The sequence below is a fragment of the Crinia signifera genome, chromosome 5 (genome assembly GCF_055691185.1).
Source record: "Crinia signifera chromosome 5, ASM5569118v1, whole genome shotgun sequence".
NCBI classification, from domain to species: Eukaryota; Metazoa; Chordata; class Amphibia; order Anura; family Myobatrachidae; genus Crinia; species Crinia signifera.
In genome coordinates this window covers 48,541,177-48,560,708 of record NC_139221.1, presented here as the reverse complement: position 1 = coordinate 48,560,708, position 19,532 = coordinate 48,541,177, and the positions used below count along the sequence as shown (strand labels likewise).

Here is a 19,532-nt window from a genome sequence, read left to right as displayed (position 1 = left end):
GTGGTTAAAGTGTTTTTTGATTAAAATGAATAATCCCCTAAAAGTTTTTTCTTTTTCTCGTTTCTTGAAAGGAGTTGTTAAAATCCACAAGGCAGGGTCATTTCTGATCAGTGATGCAATTGAGTTACCTTCATTTTCCTGGAGGGGCCAATACATGAACAGCCGGTCAGAGTAGTTTTCCGATGACCTAGTCAGTCCAATGGATTGCATGTATTGACCCCTTTCCATTCATTCATATCCACAAAGTACACGTTTTTATTTTGGGTTTTAATTGTTTTTTTAATGGGCGTTTTTTTAAGACTTTATTATTAATTAAAATATTTTAACAGTCTATGGGGGTATTCAATCTAGGATCACGGCTGTCGATCCCTGCCGACAGCTGTGATCCTGGCCCGTTTGCGGTCAACCCGACAGCTGAGTGACAGGTGGGATTCAATGTCCCGCCTGCCGGTCGGAGCAAAGGGGGGTGTGGCTGCAAAAACTGCTGTGGATTGGTGATCTGTGGCCAGGCTCGCCACAATCCACGGCCGTTACTGGCAGAACGGGCCCGACGGCTTCTAAAGTCGGGCCCTTTCTGCCGTGATCCTGCATCAATGCTGTCGCTAAAGAAATAGCGGCGGCACATTGAGTACCACCCTATGGCTTTTATGTATGTGTCGGTGTAATAGTCTGCAATGGTCAGCATGTCCCTGCCTGTGTGGTCAACTACATCCTAGGTACTGCACTTGTGCTACATAAATACTTTAATAGCTTTCATGTTTCTAGGAAAGTGGATGAGGGGGGTGTTTATTGCCCACATTCATGTAGTAATTTTTTCTTTATTGTTTTTGATCTTTTCATAATTTAGTAGAAATTGCCGTTACAGAGGGAGTAGTTGAGGAGGGAAAATGTCCATTATTCGGCCAACAGGTCGACACCATATGTTCTACAGGAATGTTTAACAGGTCTACATGGCAATGGTCGATAGAAAAGATTATTATTTTTTGGGGGGGGGGGTTCTGGACTTTTCCATACTTCACAATCCATGTGGACTCTGATCGAGAACTTCAGCCAGAAGGATGACGAGTTAAGCCGTAACCTCATTTTTTGAATTCTTGTGAAGAGATCTAAAAATGAGAACCAACAAAAATCATGAAAAACTCATGTCACTGTTTCCATGTTGACCTTTTGTCTGTTGACCTTGTGCTTGCTGTCCTTTTTGACATAGACATTGTTGACCCTTTTATACTATAACCAATATAGCAAAACCCATGCAGAAAATGTCTCTGTGAATATGACCTCTGTCTACGTACATTAAGAAGCCTGACGGCTCCTGTAAGTTCCTAGTCAAACAATTCCTCTGCCCAGTATTTGTACTAAGGAGGATGTGTTCTCAGCCCCTGCTGTTTACTTTATATATTGCCAGGCCCTGATCTGTCATCTCTCCAACATTTCTCTTACAACTGTTACAGCTCTGCAAATAAACGCTGTTTACGTTTGGGTGTTTTAATAAGTCAAAGAAAATGCGGTATATTAAATGTCATTTGAGATAATTAAATTCGGAACCAGCAACATTTCCTAAATTGAATATAGTACACTTCGTTATTTCATTGCAGGCATTGATACCTGTCCATGTAAATCATTACTGCCAGTAGGTCAATGCCTTGGCTAAGCCATAAAGTCATATTTATGCAATTTTACAATCCAAATACAGTCTTGGGTTTTATGTATTTGCACAACTCTTGTTCTATGTCCTCATACTTGTTTTCCATGACGTTATCCAAGTTAGCGAGCAGCTTAGCTTTATGAGTCTTCTGATTTGACTATAATGTGGGACAAATGGACAGATAGCATAAATGGCCCTCCATTAAATCTAACAAGCAATAAACCAGCAGAATAGTCTTGTTAAAGTGCATAAGCTTAGATTATGATTTTGAATGTCTTTGTTTACTTGATTATCCCCCTTCGGCACGTGCCGGCTGCATAGAGGCTAGTTGTATGGAGGGCACTTCGATGCCCGCATTAGCAGAATGTATATCAGCATTTGTGTTCATTATTTGAGTGAGGACACTGCTATATCTAATTTAAGCAAAGCCATGATGTGTAAGACAGCATTGAATTCGGCCAGGAAAAAGACCTACAGTAGCGAGAGAGTGAGACCCTACAACACATTACTGTCAGATGTTATGTTATATTTTCAACCAACTAGCAGATTTCTAGTAGATACCAAAAACTTGCGCACGCTGTAATGTCCATTACACATTTATACCAAACATCGTAAAGCTCCTTACACAAATATGCCACACACTGAAATGCCTACTACATATAATAACGCACTATTATCAGCAGCTATGTGGCCTCTTTAGACATAGGCAGGAGCTGAGACACTCTCAGCAGTCCACACCCCTCACAGGATCTGGTTGCCAGGGGGGGGGATTTAAGAATTTCAGATATTCTGCTAGGGGTTTCCTCATATTGGCAGTGGAGAAGGGTCTGTTATTTTGCTACTCTTAGGAAAATAATTTTAAACGAACTTCTGGGTCTCAAAATAAATTTAGTTAAAGCCATTTGGACCCAATGATGTTTACTAACGAAAAGTAGCAGGATATTTTTAGATTTTTTTTTTTTTTTTTTAAATAAATTTATCTTGTTTTCTTGAAATTAGCAAGCAACCATACGGTTACCTTAATAATGCATAGTTAGGCATGCATGAATGGCCAGTCCGTTTCTTAACCACCTCATAGGCTTTTTATTAGAATGTGGCTTCTTCCTATACCAAGGTGCCTTCCTGGTTGTATGTTCAATAGCTGCATGATTTATCTCTCCTTTTCATCCCATTTCTTCATTCAACCATTATTTTAGTTTCCACATCTTCATTGTCCTCATGGAAAAATTATCGGATGAAGCCTCTTGCCTAACCCAACTCTCCATGTCCACTGTGTCTGCCTAACTGCTCCTCTCTCTCCTCTTTTTCTTCCCTCTTATTCTTGTGTAGGCCTCACCAAAGATGGCAGTAGTATGAATATTGATTCTCTAGAGGAAGTCCTTAATATTTTAGCTGAGGAAAGCTCGGATTGGTTTTATGGCTTTCTCTCATTTCTTTATGATGTAATGACTCCTTTTGAAATGGTAGAAGAAGAAGATCCCGATACCACAGATGATGATGGTACGTCACAGAATGAAGGGGTTCAGGGAAAAAAGACCTGTGTCATTCTGGATTTGCAGAACCAATAACTTCTCTGTTCAGAGACCAAACACTAATTTCTTTCTGTGGTTTTGTTTTTTCTTATAAGTAAAGCCACAAGATACGGGATCTCCCATTTCGTAGTGGACAGCCTGGAACATCGGAGCCATGAACTACCCAAATAGCTGAAAGGGTTATTTGGCAGAAATTGCACACAGTAGAATGAGTGCTAGTATGGCTTGGTCTAAATTCCCAGTGAAGACATTTGCATTCCAGGTCTTGTGTATTATTTTGCATCCAATTTTATTTTGTGTTCCCTAAGCTTGGCACAATTACCCTTCCATGGTTTAGGAGACCAATTACCATGGCATTATATCATTTGGCACTAATAGATGCCAACTGCTTCCAGCCATCCTGCAACATTCCATGGTTTCCATAGTCCTAACGACTCTAAAAAAAAACTTGCCCAACCAATGCTTTTCCATATTCATCACTTTTACCATCATTAGAATGGAATAGGACCGTTATGCCTGAAAGTTGCAGTGCATAACTGCAGTGCTTGCTGGTCTTTGTTCCCAATAGTCACTCTGATTGGAACAAAGATGTAAGCTTGCCCTATCCTTGGCTGTAGCAAATAATGGCATGGCAGTCAGTCGCTTGATTAGCTGCTAAATTGGATATGTCTTAACACTGCTTTGAAAATGCGGGTTGGGATTTCTCTAAACTGTATTAAAACTGTTCTTCTTTCATCTGTTCTGTGCTCTACGTTCAACTAACATTTTATTCATGAGTTTGTTTGTAAATAAAACACAAAAACAGACCCTTTTTTTTGTTTTTTTTGATGCGAATAAAATATTTCCAAATATGCTGTGAGTAGAAAATGTGTTGGTTTCTACCGTACCTTCTTGTTCTTTGAAAAATTTATGTCTTAAAATCTATCGTGTAGGTTTTATAGATTGAGTATTAGAATTTTTTTAAGCAGTAATCATGTAAGAGGGTCCAGTCCTAAATCATTATAATAGGCTAGGCTATAAAGTTAATTATTCTATAAATTGTTATGGGCTCCAATGGCAACTACATGTTGAGTAATCAGAGGCTTTGGAATGATCCACTGTGCTCTGTTTTGCACTGTGACATCCCCCACCCAATCTCCATTGTGTCCTCCAATGACATGTTGACAGTCCAGCTCTGTGTAGAAACCTACTTGCAACTGGTAGCCAGGCATAGTCTCTTGTGTCTGTTTTATATATTATTATAATTTGCCACTCCTCCTTCCCCCTCTGCCACTACATTACATATTGAAAGCTGTGTAAGTGGAGTTATCTCCTTTCAAAATCTATCTGGAGGGAAAAAGTTATGGCTGCCAGGCACAGAAATCTACAGTAGGATAGCTAAGAAAAATGACTGCTAAAAAAATCTTTTTGTATGAGATTGCTGCTTTGCACAAAATTTATGAGCGCTGTAAGAATGAAAACCACCACATTTTATTTCCTATGCATTCTGACACGTTATCCCCCTTACATTTTGCACAGTTGGGAAACAACAACTCTATTTTAAAATTTTGTGTGTTTTTTTTTGGTACTCTTTACCTAGAACGGCGCCCATCGCGGTGATCGCGACATCGCGGGCAGCACATAAACGGCCGCGACGCGATGCCCGCGATCACCGCGATTTTCCCATAGGGAACAATGTTAAAAAGCCTAATTGACCGCGATTTTGCATTCAATGCCTCAATGCCCGCGATTTTCCCATAGGAATCAATGTTAAATGGGCTACAGAGCCCAAATAGCCCCAATTAACCCTTAAATGTCCCCCCAATTTTTGTACGCCACCCCACGATCCACGCCAACCCGAAGCGTGGCGAGCGCAGCGAGCCCGCGAGGGGCGGCGGTACGCGTCCTCCGACCTTTTCATGCCCTACTATCCACGTCGGCGTGGAGTTGAGAATAGAATAGTGTGGCGAGCGCAGCGAGCCACCGAGCCCGAAGCGTGGCGAGCGCAGCGAGCCCCGCGAGGGGACGCGGATACCTTCACAGTTATACGCGTCCCCTCGCGGACTTCACAGGTGTCCGTGGCGACGCGGACACCTGTGAAGCCCGCGAAGGGACGCGTTTACCTGTGAAGGTATCCGCGTCCCCTCGCTGCGCTCGCCACGCTTCGGGCTCGGTGGCTCGCTGCGCTCGCCACACTATTCTATTCTCAACTCCACGCCGACGTGGATAGTAGGGCATGAAAAGGTCGGAGGACGCGTACCGCCGCCCCTCGCGGGCTCGCTGCGCTCGCCACGCTTCGGGTTGGCGTGGATCGTGGGGTGGCGTACAAAAATTGGGGGGACATTTAAGGGTTAATTGGGGCTATTTGGGCTCTGTAGCCCATTTAACATTGATTCCTATGGGAAAATCGCGGGCATTGAGGCATTTTACAGTAAAATCGCGGTCAATCAGGCTTTTTAACATTGTTCCCTATGGGAAAATCGCGGTAATCGCGGGTACCCGATTTTGATGTACCCGCGATTTACCCGCGATGCCCGCGATTACCGCGATTTTTTACCCCCGACGCCCGCGATTCTGATCGCGGGCGCCGTTCTAGGTAAAGAGTACCTTTTTTTTTTTCTACCAAAATGGAAAAATATATCCAAAAAAATACAAGGCTAAGCTATTTATTTGTAAGTTGAACACCGAATTAAGCAGAGTAAAGAAAGAGAAAGTACTCTCTTTGTTTGGGGGCACGCTTTAGTTAATTAAAACTTAACGTTTAATTGTATTTTCATAAAAAAAGATGACTTAAATATAGCACAGGACATACATGACACACAAAACATATATACATAAAAATTATATATAAAAATATATATATATATATTCCTTATTCAGAAAAATCCCCGCCTGATATAAATAGTGTCTTACTGCCTTCTCAGGGTGTGACTTAGAATATCGGTCACGTTCCCTGATCAATTATTTTCTATAGGGCAGAATTATTGTGTTGGACGGTAGAAGTAAGAAAATTACTAGAGGACACCTCTATATGATGGGTGAGTTGGCGAATATATTCTGTAGTTTGTCACTGTCCTATTTCAATCTATGACATTTGCAAACAAATACAGAGTACCCCTGTTATGCTTAGAATTTACAGTTACTGTTTTCTCTGATTTATGCTACACTACCCAAAGGTCTTAGGGTTGTGTTGCGTGATTTCTTGTATTAAAGCAAGCTGGTTTTAGTATTATACCAAAGAGTCCCTAAAAGATAGTGATAATGAAGGTTAAAGTAAGATGGAAACTTGAAATATAGAAATAGTTTTTTTTAAAAGAAAGATGTGTAAGTATATCCCTGCAGTGTGTTTGTTAACACGGCAACTGCTGCTGATTGTCGTTAATGGATTGATTATATCAATCCCCACAATTGAGCGGGTTGGATCCGTGTGACAGTAGCAGATATGGATATTAAACAGTGGGTTACTCCTATTTACGTTAGAGAAGGAACCTCCCTGGTTGGCTGCCACCCTTGCAGGGAGATGTCGCTTCAATCATAAAAGGGTATCCCCGGAAAAGTGATAATGAGACACAGATTAGATTGGAAACACCTATAGATTCCTCATCATGCTGCTGTCTCCCATGTGCCGTTTTTGCATTGATGGGCGATGAGCGATGTGTCTCGTCTCAGGTGAACCAGAAAGATAGAGTTAATTTAGACAGGACAGTGCCATAAAATTTTTTTTAAATGAAACAATATGGTATAATAATTTTTCGAATGAGAAAACAGGGACATAATATGCTTTGCAACTAATTTTCTAATGAAAAAGGAGACACCATATCACTGTTGAACCATTAATGCAATCTGTAATCCATTGATTTGTAATTTACAATAGAATATGTATCTGGATCATAACAAGTGAAAAAAAAAAAAATATATATATATATATATATATATATTTCGGTCCCCACTAGGGGGGTCTTACCACCTCCTGGTAGGATGAGTAGGTGCTATCAGGTATTCTTAGTGTGGTAACAAATGCTGAGAATTAGCGCTCCCTCAGGGGTCTCTGGATTCAGATGAGATTGGTATCTCTCATCTGATTAGTAGGTAAAGAGTGGACAAACGGCCGTTTCGCGGTACTCCCGCTTCCTCAGTGTCCTGGACACTGAGGAAGCGGGAGTACCGCGAAACGGCCGTTTGTCCACTCTTTACCTACTAATCAGATGAGAGATACCAATCTCATCTGAATCCAGAGACCCCTGAGGGAGCGCTAATTCTCAGCATTTGTTACCACACTAAGAATACCTGATAGCACCTACTCATCCTACCAGGAGGTGGTAAGACCCCCCTAGTGGGGACCGAAATATATATATATATATATATATATATATATATATATATATATATATATATATATATATATATATATATATATATATATATATATATATATATATATATATATATATTTATATATATATTTTTTTTTCACTTGTTATGATCCAGATACATATTCTATTGTAAATTACAAATCAATGGATTACAGATTGCATTAATGGTTCAACAGTGATATGGTGTCTCCTTCTTTTTCATTAGAAAATTAGTTGCAAAGCATATTATGTCCCTGTTTTCTCATTAGAAAAATTATTATACCATATTGTTTCATTTAAAAAAAATTTTATGGCACTGTCCTGTCTAAATTAACTCTATCTTTCTGGTTCACCTGAGACGAGACACATCGCTCATCGCCCATCAATGCAAAAACGGCACATGGGAGACAGCAGCATGATGAGGAATCTATAGGTGTTTCCAATCTAATCTGTGTCTCATTATCACTTTTCCGGGGATACCCTTTTATGATTGAAGCGACATCTCCCTGCAAGGGTGGCAGCCAACCAGGGAGGTTCCTTCTCTAACGTAAATAGGAGTAACCCACTGTTTAATATCCATATCTGCTACTGTCACACGGATCCAACCCGCTCAATTGTGGGGATTGATATAATCAATCCATTAACGACAATCAGCAGCAGTTGCCGTGTTAACAAACACACTGCAGGGATATACTTACACATCTTTCTTTAAAAAAAAACTATTTCTATATTTCAAGTTTCCATCTTACTTTAACCTTCATTATCACTGTATCTTTTAGGGACTCTTTGGTATAATACTAAAACCAGCTTGCTTTAATACAAGAAATCACGCAACACAACCCTAAGACCTTTGGGTAGTGTAGCATAAATCAGAGAAAACAGTAACTGTAAATTCTAAGCATAACAGGGGTACTCTGTATTTGTTTGCAAATGTCATAGATTGAAATAGGACAGTGACAAACTACAGAATATATTCGCCAACTCACCCATCATATAGAGGTGTCCTCTAGTAATTTTCTTACTTCTACCGTCCAACACAATAATTCTGCCCTATAGAAAATAATTGATCAGGGAACGTGACCGATATTCTAAGTCACACCCTGAGAAGGCAGTAAGACACTATTTATATCAGGCGGGGATTTTTCTGAATAAGGAATATATATATATATTTTTATATATAATTTTTATGTATATATGTTTTGTGTGTCATGTATGTCCTGTGCTATATTTAAGTCATCTTTTTTTATGAAAATACAATTAAACGTTAAGTTTTAATTAACTAAAGCGTGCCCCCAAACAAAGAGAGTACTTTCTCTTTCTTTACTCTGACTATATCTTACTCTCGGGGGAGCACCTCCACACGTTCTATCTCTGTGCCGAGGCACAATACTTTTTATTACTGTGGATATTCTATCAACGACACATATTTGAAAAATTATGTTCGGTGGGTTTTAGTGCATAGGTAAATTTGTCCCAGTCCCCTTACCCTAATTTTTCTCACCGAATTAAGCAACCTACTTTATTACTGTATTACAGTGCTTACATATGTATTTATTTATATTTAAATAAAATCTGTTTGCTTAGAAATACCTAAGCAATTATCAATCACCTCTTTCAAATTATTTAACATGTCTACATTCACCAAGAATCCTCGCCTCTCCTTGTTTCTGGATCACCGAAAAAAAGCCATCCTCAGAAAATGTCAGATGATGGCAACGATTCCCAATAACGGCGAGGTTCTCGGCTAGTGCAGCAAGCCCGCTGCATATAGCCGCAAACCTCACCATTTTTACCGCTGCACTTGCCGTTTCCACCTCTTTGTAGAAATGCCAAGGTGAAATGACGAGTGAGGAGGGGTGGGTTGAATACTGAGGGCGGGCTATGACGACGAGCAATCGGCACTGCGCATTAGCCATCATAGCTTGCCTAAAACTGCATTGCATATACCCATTGTCTACTGATGGCATTGCACTCGAGTGTCTCTTACTTTTCTAGATGAAAACCTGTGTCTTGTACATTAACTCCCATCCTAATGCCTAAATTGTCTGTCCAGCATGTGCAACTTTTATTTTTTATTTTTTTGGGAGCACCTGGAAAAAAACCCTGGAGTTCTGTGACATCCTTCAATATTTTCGAACTTGTAAGCAAATAAATTCCTACCTTTTTGTAGAACTGGGAAGTATTTGCAAATAATTCACACAGGTGATGTCTTGCTTCAGGAATTCTACCTGATCATAAATGTTAATGCAAATATTATTTTGCTAATTATTTACGTATTTTAAATATTTACTTTTTTTTTCCACCCACTTCCACCTCCACACTGTTCTGTGTTTTTAATGACTTTGGATCCTTGTCATTTGCATTGGTCATTTTTACATGTGTAATATCTTCAATCTGTCCCCTTCAATGTATTGCTGACCTATATCGTGGAGTCGAATAAATGAACACTAAATTTTTCATGCAGCAAATGCCAGACTGCTCGAAAAAAAAGAGGTACTTTAATATAATTCCCTGAATAATAAATTGTACCTCAAACGCATGTATTATTTTTCACGCATGACTTTCATATTTTCTTCCTCATGTATGTGATATTTGTTATTTTTTCATTTTTTTTTATTTATTTTTTTTCTTATTGTAGTATTTATTTTATCTTTGAGTAATGACCATATTGGTGCAAATCTGCTCTATGCAATCTGGATTACTGATACAGCCTGTAGCTCTAAGGTGTTCTCTCTTCCAAAGAGGTGATGTGCAAACATTTTGGCACATCCATTTAAACACATTAGCCAATGTTTGCTAAAGGGGCATATACATGGGGCAATTTTAAGCCTCACTTCTAAGCGATCTGTTTGGAAATGAACCACGATAGTTTCATTTGTTAGTCCCAATATCGATGGACCATGCGTCGCCCTCTCCCGCAGAGATAGGCAGTGCATGTGCTGTCTATCCTGCTCAGATCGCATAGGCAAAACACTGCTCCAATCAGCTTGCTCAGCACATATAACAGGCGCATCACATATGTACAGTGATCTGTTCTTGGGTAGCTTGCTCAGTACGGGGCTCATCAGGCTTGAATACATGTTTCAGAAAGCATTACTTTTGCCGTATTCTGTATTGACATGGATTGTGATAATGCCAACATTTTGTCATTTGTCACTTATACAATGAGCAATCCTGGTTTGGGCTGGTTTTCAGGATCATGTGTCACCTTCGCTATAAAGTGAGGTGTTGGTCCATACAGAAGAGGATTCAGGTATAACCTGTTACTGTACATTACCCAGTTTACAGACCTCTTTACACGTGCTGGAGATTTGGATGGTGTGCAATAAATTGCTTGATTGGATACGATTATTTTATCTGCCCAAGTTCTGGATGGTCAAACTAAGTTGATTCTACTTCAGCACCGGCGGCTGTTAATCTCCGCCCTCTGGTTTCACAATGAGGTTGTGTTGTGAGGATTTCTGTGGGAGCAGGTTGGATAATTACTGACACGACAAATGGATCAAATCACCTGTGCATAATTAAAGTCCTCCAAAAAACATGACTTGATGGTGGTAAGGGCTGGAGTTGAGAGCCACTGTTCTGTACATTTTTATTTTATTTTTTTCCTTATATCTGTTTTGCCTCACATCTAGGTCTAATATAGTTGTATTGAAAATTTTAAAAAGTGTATGATGCTTCCTTCCGCACAATGGACTTACGGCGGGATGCTGCTTCGGCGATGGACTTCCGGGTCTGAGACCCGGAGTCCCTCTGCGCCTGGCATGCTGGGAGGGATCCGTGATGATCCATGACACAGCGCTGCGGTAAGAAGCCAATAGGCTTCTACAGGTAATCACCAGATTTTGCTGGCGATTCCCTCCTCAGCACTGACCCTGCAGCAGAGGGGGGTTAGAGAATATGGAAATGCGTTAAAAACCTCGTTTACCACATTTTTGCGTTTGTGCATCCTGCCCTTAATCGCTTTGACGAAAACATCTATAGATACGTTTTATATCCCTGTACTGTTTTGTGTCCTACACACTGGGTGATTTCAGGGCATTTTCTAAGTCTGAGTTTGGGGACCAGTGGCCTAAAGGCAGCATAAGCAGGCAGTTTCTCTTAAGTGAAAGCTCTGAAACCAGAAGGCCAGCATGCATTACAGGCACATCTTGTTTAGTAAATGTTCTATTAAATATGTTGAACTTAAAAGCCTAGAAGCTCAATTTAGAGTGTCGCCTAGAAGCTCAATTTAGAGTGTCCAGGTGTTGGGTTTTTGGTTTGTTTGTTTGTTTCTTTGTATTGGCTCTTCCAATTTAAATGAAATCCTGCATTTATTCTATAACCATTAGGGTTTACGCCATCAGCGGAGACTGTTGCCAAGTCCTCAGGTACTTTTTTCCTTCTGCTCTGGTTATGAATTGTCCAGACTTGTTGTGTGACCTTAAATAACATGCTCAACAGGTTTCAGTGTGTTCCTAATCCCTGCATGTTTTGCTGCAGTAGGCATAAAGTCCCAGTCAAACATTGGGCCGGCTGGCATACTATAAAGTAGATGTTGATCATGTTCAGTAGGGCTAATATTTGTTAACATTTTTGACATTTTATAAATGCCCAAGTAGAACACAAAAAGGTTTTATATCTTCAGAAAGTTCCCTAAAATGTTTCCTTCCTATTTTTGAAAGTCACAAGTAGAATAGATGTTGGGGTATTCAATTGGTTGATTCCCATCGTGATATCTAATAGTTCCCACTGCCAGCCGTCCTCAGTGATTTTTTTTTTTTATTTATTTTTTTCTCTTGTTTCTTCCCCAATAACCATCCCTCTCTGGCCCAATTTTTTCATGCGCACGTGTTTCTGCAAAAAAACAGTGTATGTTTATCATTAAATAAATGGGGTATTAATTGAATAGGTCAAAATGAAACATCAGGCAAAAACCGCAATAATACCCCATATTATTATTATTATTATTATTATTATTATTTATTATTATATATTTTTTTTTGTTATGGCATGATGGCCTTTAAAAAACCCTGGCATGCTGCATTTTATTTATTTGTCATCTATAGGAGTACATGCTTACGTAATCATCATTTTTGGCAGTTTTTATTAGAAGCACCGTTCACCTGAGCAACTTTTTAAATATGGCAGCAATGGAATGGAACATATGCATAATGTATAAATGTTGAGATATATATACCTTTTCACTATATGTGAAAGCTGCATGCTATGATACCTCCCTGTTAGTGGAGGAAGAAGATGAATGGATATATTTGTATATAGAGCGCACTAGATGATAGCCACCACCTTCACGTAAATTTGCACAGTGGGCTGGTTATTTAAAATTTTATTAAAACCATTGAGTCAGGCGTATGCAGATCAGACATGAATTCCATTGATCAGTTCTTTCCGGATGGAATAAAGCCCATTTATATTTAATATTTCTCTACTCTGTAAATACAGTTGTAAAAGGAGACCTAGCCAAGACCAAAATAAAGGCAGAAGGTATTTTGCATGCGGTTTGAGAGTTATTCCTTGCATGTTCGGTTTGATCATTTTTTTTAATATATAAATGTAATGTAATGTGTGTTTCAATTAAAAACTTCATGCTGGGCATATGGCTTTAAAACGGTACCAGCTGAAATATGAAAGCTCCACAATCAATTTACTGGTTACAAAATACCGGTATTTTGAAACTTGTTAAAAGCAGGATCCTACACGTTTCTGAGCCGTTTTCCTGCAGTCTGAACAGCTCAGAAACGGTATTTGCTACAAATGATAACCACACATTATCCCCGCCCACAAGCAGGAAAAAACTTTAAAAATGACAATGTATGGCTTTCTATGGGTGAAACAGGTTGAATCTGAAGGTACAAAAATGGTATTGAAACTGCAATATACCTTTACAACATGCAGTATGAAAGGGGTTTACCTGGCTTTTGACCCATTTCAAAAAACGTTTACAAAAACGAGTTGAAAGCAGGTTTTTGCAATGTGAAACCAGCTTTAGATAAAAGGCCCGTCATACTCATGGACTGTAAACCAGCAGATGATCTGGGCATACACTGTGATATCCCAGTGTGTATATGGCCACAAAACCTGGGTTCCTTCACAGCGAAGGAGACAAGTTACCAACCGTTCCTCTGCTGGGATGGAACTAGGGAACTGTCGGTTAGTTGGCCACTGCAGCGCATATGCTGCCCGGTGCTGCCAACTGATCATTATTTTCTGGATCAGTAGTGCACATACACAGTACAATTAATTAGGTCATCCATTAATATTATCGCCCAGGTAATTGTAGAATGTGCCCGGCATTGATGAAAACTTGAGTTTAACGGAGGTAACAGTGACTTTTTAGTGTCTCTTTAGTATAGGGAATTTCTATAGACAGCACCACATCTCTCTTAAGGCCCATACACACTAGGCGACTTTGAGCTGAAAGACTCAAAACAGCAAGTTTGAGCGGCTTACCGCTCAAAGCCACCCAGTGGGTATGCCCCAGCGATGAGTGCTGCTGCGCACTCCTGCATCATCACCGGGAAAGCCGTTCATCTGCTGGTATTACCAGACAGTGGTCCGGAGCAGTGGGAACACCTAGCAGTTTATGGGTATCCACATGAAAACGTTGGGTGTTCCCCGTACTTTGCGCGGGAAGCTGGCCTCACGTGACTTCAGCGCCCTCCCCCTTTTTGGCAATCTATGGTGGAAATAAAAGTCAATTTAGTCGGACTTTAATTTCTGAAGGGGAGAGAAAGCCTTTGATGGTCGGTGACCATCGCATGACTTCTCCTCTCCCCTTCGTCTGCATGCGAGGACATGTGTTCTCATACATCGGCTGCTTGCCATGTACCTTATTACTGAAACCTGAAGTTCATTGCATTTTGCAGTTTTTCTAAACCTCACACTGATTCCACAAGTGGTGCTGCTTTTACGTTTTTGATGGACAACAGAGCTTATGTAATGACTCTGAGGGTAGTGCCAATAATTTCCAAGGCAAAACAGTTACTTAAATGATTGCTGCTTTAAAAATACCGACAGACTTGCTGAAATTCATGCACAGCCTACTGCTTGCAGCCATTACATAAGCCCCGGAGGCTGGTAGTTAAATGGGATGTTAATACTGTACCTGCTAATCTTTTTTCTGCTATTGATGGGCCTGGCTAACTTGTGCCTCTCCAACTAAAGTAATAGTCCCCAGCATGCATTGCCACTGTTTTGTCAATAGGCAATGCTAAAAATGTGGCAAGGCATGCTGGGATGTGTATTGTCACAACTGGAGAGACACAGGCTGGCCAGGTCTGTACTGATGCATCCTCAGTGTATCACTGGTAAATGTGCAGAGGTTTAGGGAGTTCTGTTTTCTGCACGGCTTTATTGGTTTGGGTGTTTTCTGCATGGTGTGCAAGTATTCTTTGCTCTGCTCCATTAAAGGTGCAGTAACGCAAATGAAATAAGTCAGTTTGACACCAACATATCTATGTAGATAAAAATAGATCAAGTTTGGAGGGAAATCTGTTATTTTATATACGTGGCCTTCTATATACATGCGCCCCCCCCCCCCCAATCCCCAGGGCCACAGCAGGTAGATTTACTCCCTTACGCTAATGCAGTTCATCCACACAGCTCCCATGCGTATTGTTGCACCTCCGGCTCTTACATCCACAGCTATTATTGTAGTATTAGCACAAGCAGCGTACCCATGCTGTATGCAGTGGTCCCTCAGAAATGGTTGTCCCTTTGTGACCATTTCATGTAAAAAAAAACATTCTATATTCATATAGTGCATTTGAGGGGCCATTTATATTAACTAGTATGCTAGAATTAAACTGGGTGATTTGTAAATGCCTATTTTCAGGTGATGAGTTTTTTTTTTTTTTTTTTTACTTAAGTTTTGCCTGCTTATTTTGCTCCAAATGGGGGTTCCGCATGTGTTGCAGTTAGTTTGCATCTATTGCTGAGTGACTGACCTATTTTCTTTTTACAATGTGTAACGCAAGTTAAAGAGGGTATAAAAGAGCAACTTAAAAAGGTGAAGGAAAAATATCTAAGCAGAAAAGAACCAAAAGAACAGCAAAAGGAAAAAGATGCAAAAGAGTCCAAGGACAAGGAAGGAAAGCACACGGAGATGGACAAAGCCAAAAAGAGCGAACCCAGGAAAAATCGGGATGAGCAGCCCAAAGAAGGTTCAAAACGAACAACCAGTGGAAGAACGTCAAATCGAGATCGGGCGAAAAAAGCTGAGGACAAGGCAGATAGATAATGGTGCTCATCCAGTGTGATGTAGGATAATGCTGCAATCCCTGTGCCGAGTCCAGTGATATCCCACTAGAAGGGACCGGTCACTGTTCTGTAGAGGCGGCTTAAATAGCAGTTGCGCGTTTGCTCTGAAGCATAAGTAGGATTTGCAATAGCGGCAATGGCAAACTGCTGAATGTAGACATGCATAGTGTGCTGTAAAATGCAATGAGCATTGTAAATGACTTTGTTACTTTAAAGACTTCCAAAGGAAAGTTCTACCATCTTTACCATCTGTAATGGAATGAATGGTGGGAGCTGGCAGAGTATCGCACCATATTCTAAATATGCTCTGGATTATTCTTATTTAGACTTGACACCCCGGTTGTACTTTGTCATGTAATATTTTTCTTACAAAAGCTATTAAATAGATGGGGGTGAAATAAATGTGGTTGTTTTTAAACCCTATACATTTTTGTTTTTATGTGTGTTTGTTTTTATTTTTTTAATTGTAGTATTCTTTACTGTGCACATGAATAATGGGCCGGACTCTGAGCCAGATGCACTAAGCTTCAAAAGTGATCAAATGGAGAGTGATAAACAGCCAGCCAATCAGCTACTGCCTCACATTTTTGAAACACCGCCTGTGGCATGGCACTCCACTCATTACACTACCCCCCCCCCCCCCGCCACCCGAAAGTCCTGGTATGTAAAGCCCCATACACACTAGGCGCCAATGTGAACAAGGGCTTTTCCTAGTGTGTACACTACATATCGGTAACACTGCACACCCTGTCGCCCTGCATGTTCAGATGAGGGTGGTCCTCGTTAATGATGGTCATGCTTCAGCCACAGCATGACCATCGCTCCCCCCACCCCCCCGGCATCGGCAAGTGTGTATGCACTTGCCGATGCTGGCCCTCCTGCCAGGTCCCCGCCGGTGTAGACAGTGATCAGCTAGTATGTTGGGTGGGCTTAATAGATTTCATGTGAGTAATGCTGGGGGGTTTTGGGTCTAACCGTTTTGGAGGATGGAACTTTTGGGCCTTATTCAGAGATGTAAGCTAATGTCTTGCAGCTGCGATCCTGTAGATCCTAAAAATATGCAAATTATATGCCTGGATTTCTAGTGAAAGGCACATCGGCGGCTTGGCAAATCCAAGCAATTGGGTACAAATACAGGTGGTTGCAGCTCCTTTGATGATCCATTTATGGAGAAACGCTATGGTCCTGTAGAGTGGCTGTGGGTATGGAGATGCTGGTGCCATGTTTTGTGTATGCAGGATCACAGGTGAAGGCTAAGACACGCACCACAAACGACTCTGACATGCCTAGGATTTTTTCCAACGATCCCTATTACCACCCCAAGACTATCGCTGGCTGTCAATCTCTTTGCCAATGAATCCTAACTGTGAGTGACATCGCTAATGCATCCAATGCCAGTGAATCCTATCACTAATCAAAATGAAGAAAGATAATTCTATAATGTAACTTTCTAACCAGCCACCTGACTGCAATCATTTTGGTAAGTGTATGTAACAAGCTCTTGTTGTACTCATATAATACATGGTAGAAGTCTTTCATCACCATACTCCTGCTAATGGAATACATCAGTAACTGATACAGTTTAACATCACTCGAACAATAGGCTTTTAATTTAATGACCTTTTACGTGAGTTTAACGGCTTTATTTTATGATGTAAGATAACATTAAAGATTTTTCCATTTAGAAAAAAAATCCTAACTTTCATCAGTGTCTAAACACAATATTTAAAGGAACTGTCAGAAAGTGCAATATACTTTCCATACAAATATAAACCATATATAGGGGGGGCATTCAATCTCCCACTGCTAGTCCCAATGGGGTAAATAGCAACCGGGCCCTATTCAATGCAGTCTTCCCCAACAGCATTTAACAGGGACCTCGTCAGAACATGCCCGACCTTACAAGCAGTCGGGCACGTTCTGCCGAGATCTTACAGCCACGCCCCCTTTTCTGCACTCGGCAGGTGGGACATTGAATCCCGCCTGCCGAACAGATGTCGAGCTGGCCAAAAACAGGACAGAGCCACGGCTGTCGGGCTAGCCCGACAGTCGTGACGCCAGATTGACTACCCTACAAGTCACACAACACATTGGGCCTATTTCAGCGTAGATTGCTAATCAGAGAATTTGCAAATCGATTTTCAAACGACTAGTGAAAATTCCATACACCTAGATGTCGCAAAGTAGTCCCAGTTTAACAGGAAGCCAGCATTTAGGGGCAGAAACATGACCCTTTTTTCAGTGTGTTCGTGAAAACGCAGGCGTGGGTAGGGTCTTTGGCATCGGACCACTTCCAGCCTGATTCTTGAACAGAATAGTGGAAGTTGTATACTGGCTCAGCTAGAAATTTTTTTTTTTTGGATTTGAAATGTTGGAGGTTGGAGCCAGGCTATTGGGGAGATGTGTCAAAAGCTTTCACCTAGCAAAGTCTCTATAAGATGACTGAAGTGGATTGGTTGCTATAGGCAACTTTATTCATCCCCCACTCAAAAAGGTTTGATGTATCTCCCTATTTACATAATTAAAATAAATAATTAGTTGAGGCAAAACTGCTTTTGAAGAAACACAAGTCGTTCCAGACCCATAAACCATGAATGATAGAGTAGGTAAGTTAGGGAGACATTCGTGTACCATGGAAATAAGACAATACCGTATATTTTTATCATTTGTGGTTTCCCCTGACATGAGCAAACATGATGCGTATTTCTGTTCTCTCTATGGATTGGTTCCCTTTAAGTTTTTTGTGCTTTAATAAACTTTGTAACTGGGACATGCAGGGCTGAAAGAGAGGACTGTGTTGGAAAAGAACGAAGACTCTGATGAGACTGATATCCCGGAATACATTAAGTCAGGTAAGACTGGGTTTGGATCCTGATCTGTACTGTGCCATAGGCTCTTCCTTACCTTTCATCTATTTGACAGCATTCTCCAGTTTATAAAAAACAAAAGTAGTACTGTCCTGCCACTGTCTAAATGCCAATCAACTAAGTTTAAGTTTTCTACAAATGCTTTCCAAGGCTGAACTCTATAAGTGCTGCATTACTAATGAATCCAATATACAAAGAGTAGTATCAATTTCAGACCGCACTCTAGACCCAGGTTAATGCCGTGTCCTTGTGGCCTAAAAGGGCGACCTCGGGTTGAGCAACACAGGAGTTCAACCCTGGTAAAGACCAGGGTTTAACATGGCTCTGACCCGTGTCAAGTGCAGTGTGAATGGGTAGCCTGGGTCGAGCGACCCAGGTCCCGTTCACAGTATGGAGGAGGCGGTGCTGTCAGCTCAAAGCGCTACCTCCTCCCCGGCCCCTGAATGACGTGCCACCGCTCAGCTCCGCCCAGTGTTACGTCGCCGGGTCGGAAGCGGAGCTTTCGGACTGTAGATGCTGTGTCGCTCCAGGGAGGGGACCAGAGTCCTAATCCCGGGTGCGACCCCGCATTGGCAGTCTGAAAGTGGAATAAGAGAATGTTGTATTGTTATGCCCCCCATCCGGGGCAATGGGTCACAAAGAAAAAATAGAAAATGATAGGTGGTTCTAACTAGATTCTCGTTGGTCAAATGAAAATAATAAATTTAACTTTTAATATTTATAAGGGTCACATTGAGGAATCGATCACTGCTGGAAGCTACAGTATTTCTAAGAATGTGGCTGTAAAGCTGAATGATTGGCGGTGTTTGTGTAGGAATATTATCCTATGCAAATATACATGGAATTGTAAGCGGCACATTGATTTTAAATTGGTTTGTAATTCCAAATCATGAACAGT

At 40.8% G+C, this 19,532-nt stretch overlaps 1 protein-coding gene across 11 annotated transcripts in view; it reads left to right on the top strand.

Annotated features, from left to right (window-relative positions):
• Positions 1-19,532, top strand: part of ASPH (aspartate beta-hydroxylase) — a 190,117-nt gene that overhangs the window by 38,460 nt on the left and 132,125 nt on the right. For 6 of the 11 annotated variants that reach the window (XM_083187155.1, XM_083187157.1, XM_083187158.1 and 3 more), the window contains one exon: positions 18,545-18,619. The exons of 2 other annotated variants lie outside the window; for them this stretch is intronic. In XM_083187155.1, the coding sequence (XP_083043281.1) occupies positions 18,545-18,619 (75 nt within the window). Of the gene's footprint in view, positions 1-2,974; positions 4,029-18,544; positions 18,620-19,532 lie in introns of those variants that run through there. 3 more of the 11 variants (XM_083187165.1, XM_083187162.1, XM_083187163.1) reach the window with 2 other exon arrangements.